Raw genomic sequence first — 4,788 nt, 5'->3', positions numbered from 1 at the left:
CTAAAACAAAGTTTTTGAAAATAATGAAAGCTAGCTCAATTCATATAATGTCAAGTAACTTTCAATTATAATAGAATTGTTTATATTCTTATAGTGTCTTATAGCGTATTTTATTCCGGATGAGAAAATGTACCAAAATCATAGTGCTAAACTTGAAACCTTAAACCAAACCTTACGAGTTAAAGACTAAAATGTTGGTGAGAAGAGAAAGGATGGAACCATGCTTCTTCCACAGGGAAAATGAAAATCAACAGCAAGATGGCAGAAATGTTGAACCAATCAGCACAAACGCAATTTTTATAAAAACAAAACACACTCACACACATAGAGAAATTATGATTACAATGCAAATTCATCATATATTGTCTACTAGCTGGTGAATCTGTTATTAAATTTTCAAAGAAAAAACCAATTTAAGTCTTTACTATTTCAATACATAGAATATTCAGTAACATAAATACAACCTGTGTTGCATATTAATAAACATGTGGCTTCTTGTGCTTTCCATCCAAACTAAAGGTAAAAATTCCCAATTATTTTATTTTCAGTGAGATATAAAGTTAAACATCTACACAAAATCAATCTTTCCTTCAGCCCAATTCTACATGAAACTACTAACAAATAGTGAAGAATCATGATGTGTGAAAATGGTGACTCATAACAGTGTAGACTAGGCTATAGATTTTAATTCACAAATATATATATGCGCCTGTGTATGACAACTGTACGAAAATAGTCTCAAAAATAAAGACAATACTTGAGACACGAAGCAACCCATTTTCCCTGATCTTGCATCCTACTATAGGGAAAATAAGTCTCTGATGCTTCATAAATACTTTAAAAAGTTTGGGATGGCCTTAACCGTGCATAGTCTCCACCAATCCTGTGAAGCTTCCAGCGTTTCAGGCTAAGCATTTCAGCTCTGGAACAGTGGCACCCTATAATCAGTTACGCTTATTTACGTCCTGTCTTTTCTAGATCGGGCAGTTTTCTGACCAGAGCCTGGTGGTTCATTCTGATACTAGCAAGGAGTCCCCCTTCAATGCCATCTGAACCTGTATAACTGATTTCTTCACCACTCAGGGTAGTCATATGCCCTCCCAGGGCTTTTAAGATGGCATTGCCAGCACATATATCCCACTTTTTGATGTACGTCACATGGATATATAGATCAGCTTTTTCTTGACTCTTATCAGGCACATCCAAGAGTGCTAAAACTTTATAACCTATGAAAGATAAACACAGAGTTTAGGTTATTGTTCAAAAGATTTTAAGAAAGTAGCATACTTTTTTGATTAAGTGCATTGTTAAAAATAACAGGACAGGGTGTGCAAATGCTTGTTGTACTGTCTTTGCAACTGCTCCCTAAGTTTAAAATAATTTCAAATTAAAAAAAAATAAAGTAACAGTATAAACATTAAACTCAACAGAGCAAAAATACACTGCAAAGTAACTTATTAAGCTAGTCTCAAGTGTAACCAATATATGCGTGTAAGTTTTTAAATTTAAATCTACTTTGTAGTTGTTTTCTATGGAAGGACACATATAGTATGTGCTATTTTTTTATCGAATGACATATGACACCTATGAGTTTCACTTAAACATCTAGGCAGGCTTGATTTGAAAGATGAGAACAAAAAGTTTAATACTACCACCCTAAGTCCTTTTTCGTAATGAAGCAAAATGTAAAAAATAAAATAAAACAAATGCTGAAGAAACTGGGTCTAGAATCCAGTTTATCTCATCTCTACTGGGAATTTTGGACATACCTTTCCTAACCAACCTAACAGAGAGTCTATAAGAAAATAATGAAGCCACGTTAAGGAAGGTAGATATATATATGGAATCAGCAAATTAAAACTATTAGTCTTAAAAGTTAATAACTGTTAACATCTTCCTTTATTACTGTGTTGAAAGGTTTTCCAATATAAGTGTTTTCTGGCCCATAACTTGCTATTTATCTGAATTAAAACACTTCTGACATGTTAAATAGTATTTATAACAACAGTCATCAAATAGCCCCTTGGGCCACATTCAGGTCATGGCCTGTGACTGTAAGTTCTCAAGATAAAAATTTTTTAAAAATATTTTTAAAAGGTGGTTAAAAAAAAATTAAAGAATAGAATAGTATGCAATAGAGACTGTATATGGCTCATGAGGACTGAAATACTATCTGTCTCTTTCAGAAAAACTGGGCTGACGTCTGATCTATAATTAGGTAATACAGTAGTGCAGAATAAACAGTAAGCTAGGTGGGCACTACTCTCACTCATCCTAGACATGCAAGTTGAAGAGTTCAGGGGTGTTAAAAGTGACTCAGGGATTAGTAATTCCAATAACACCTATGATGACTCCTGGTATCCTTCTGTCAAAGGAAGCATCTGTCTTAAGTGCTTGATTGTTCTTCCTGTCTCTGATATTCCCACAGTTAAACTAACAGGGCAATTGTTTTGAAATCGCATTGTATAAAATGCAATCACTGATGGTGTATCACTGATGGGAAGATTCTTTTGTAGTATTTGAGGAAGAGAAATCACTGTTGTGAGATTGTTTCTTTCTGCAAGGAGGCCAGTGTGACTGAAATCCCACCCAAGTAGGAGACCAAGCCTGCCTTGAGAGTACACTCCACTCCTTCTCACTTTCTTCCCTAGCATGGGACAAGCAAATCGGTCTCCCAACATAGCCTTGATCATGTCAGTAACAGTCTCTGGGAATCACATGGAAATAGGAACATACCAGCACCACCAGCTGGGATAATGGTACTCTGGTTTCCAAAAGTCTGAAGAGCAACCTGTTTGACCATCCCTGAATGGGAGCGAGACACAACGATCTTTGGGGTCTTCTCATTGTAGGAAGAGCGGGCTTTCACATTTGAACCACCGTCTACCATTGCCCAAGCTGAAAAGCAAAGATAACATCCATTAATAGAACTAAAGCTTTAAAACTAAAAGTTACTTATACTTTTCGGAATTCAAAGTACCAACTGACTGACAAAATGTCCTCTTCTAAAAAATTATTTGCATTTTTTTTCTAAAACAGAAAGTTTTATCTTTTTTCTGAGTACAAAAGTAATATATTTTCTTTTTACATTAAAATAGACATGTATTAAGACAACACTAAAAAAGGCCATGTAATTCTGCCCAGCCAGAGATAATGGCTATTAAATGTTTGGCTTAAGGATTCGCATGCTCCAGAGCTCCCCACTGGGTGTCGGCTGAGTCTCCAGTGGGACCACACTGCAACTCAACTTCTCGTTGCGGCTATACAGCTTCCTCCCCTCCCTTCCATAACTTTAACCCCAAGAGCACGCCCTAATTAATAAACATCCTAAAGCTAATCTCCATCTCAAAGTGTGATTCCTAGGGAACAGAACCTGTAACATAAGCACAAGTAACTTCCCTGACTAATTCAAATTTTAAACTTCATTTTCCTCCTATATTACCTCTACTTCTGAGGTAATATAGTCATGGTTTCAATTATTTGCACATTAGCTCAATCTCCTAAGTACCTTTATAAACAGAAAACAGTGTTAGAGAGGTAAGTGAATCAGGTTTACACATCAGCTTTATCAGAGTGTATAAAAAGAGAAAGACTTAGATTTCAAAATAGAACAGAATTTTTAAAAAGGGGAGGGGATGTCAGAGATGGCTTCAGATGTTCTCAGTTTATAAGTTTTCTTCACTGTCAAACTATACAAGAAAACAAACTTACTCAGAATTATCCCAATTAGACTGTTGTTCTAGCAGTCACTCACTATGGGATAAAATATAGTCCACCATGGCTAGCAATGAAAGCTGTTGCATCACCAGCTTATTCCTGGCTGCAGAAAAAAAAATCAAAAAAATTAGCAGAGTCTGGGTCTCTGAGCTCCTCAAAGATGATGGCAGTCTCCTAGACTTCTTCCATACCTCCTTGTAAAAACTGCACACAGCAACAAGGAGAGCAAATAGAAACACTCATGATCTATACCTACAGAGTAAGTAGGAGACAGAGGAGAGCTATCAGCTCTAATGTAGGATAAAGCAGGGGAGTAAACACTGAAGATCAGCAGAACAAGCACTGAAGCTGACCCCAGTGTGAGGATTACAGCAGGACCTTCACAGAGGTGCCAAGAGGCCAGAGAACTCAGTGCTGGTAGAACTTAGATACTATCAGCCAAGACTTTTCCCCAGAAGAAAAAGGTCCCATCTAAAATGGGAACTATTGAAAGTAGACCTGAAACTTGGCAACAAAAGCATTGAGAAGAGGTTTGGAGAAGACACGGGACCAGGAAGTTGTCTTGAGAACACCTGGAGGTGGGGGGAAACAAAGTGGGAATGATGACACAAGACATCTTTGGTTATTTAGAAGGCAGCAACTAGAGCTAAAGAGAAGTAAAGGACTGAACATAGGGGTCTTACTGAAACAAAATAAGATCAAACAAGAAAAAAGAAATCTGAAAACAAATGGGGGTCCATGATAATAAAGATAAAGCCTTCCTCACACTAACAGAAAAGAAAGCTCCTGGACTTGGAACTGTCCACCTCCCTTCCTGCCACCACTCTCTCATCATTTCCTCAGTAGCTGGCCCAAATATGAAAGAAATATAAAACTGCAATGTCGCTTTTAAAATACAAAAAGAAAACATACAGAGTGCAGATTAAAACATTTCAGGGTACTTGAAAATTTCCACAATGCAGAGGAAAACTATAAACCAATATTCCAACATGATTAAAAATAAACAAACAACAAAATACGAAAGGAATGACATCAAACAAAAAGCAACTACTCAGAAAAGACAAACAATAG

The 4,788-nt window shown here is 36.5% G+C and overlaps 1 protein-coding gene across 1 annotated transcript in view; it reads right to left on the bottom strand.

Annotated features, from left to right (window-relative positions):
- Positions 1–284: 284 nt before the first annotated feature.
- The window catches only part of IMPAD1 (inositol monophosphatase domain containing 1), a 34,552-nt gene continuing 30,048 nt past the window's right edge, over positions 285–4,788 (bottom strand). Inside the window, exons 4-5 of the mRNA XM_012661462.1 lie at positions 2,737–2,898; positions 285–1,226 (exon numbers count right to left, since the gene is read on the bottom strand). Coding sequence (XP_012516916.1) covers positions 955–1,226; positions 2,737–2,898 — 434 coding nt within the window. The 3' untranslated portion in view covers positions 285–954. The remainder of the gene's footprint in view (positions 1,227–2,736; positions 2,899–4,788) is intronic.

Source organism: Propithecus coquereli, unplaced genomic scaffold (genome assembly GCF_000956105.1).
Source record: "Propithecus coquereli isolate 6110/MARCELLA unplaced genomic scaffold, Pcoq_1.0 Scaffold71, whole genome shotgun sequence".
Lineage (NCBI taxonomy): Eukaryota > Metazoa > Chordata > Mammalia > Primates > Indriidae > Propithecus > Propithecus coquereli.
This window is presented reverse-complemented; position numbering and strand designations above follow the sequence as displayed.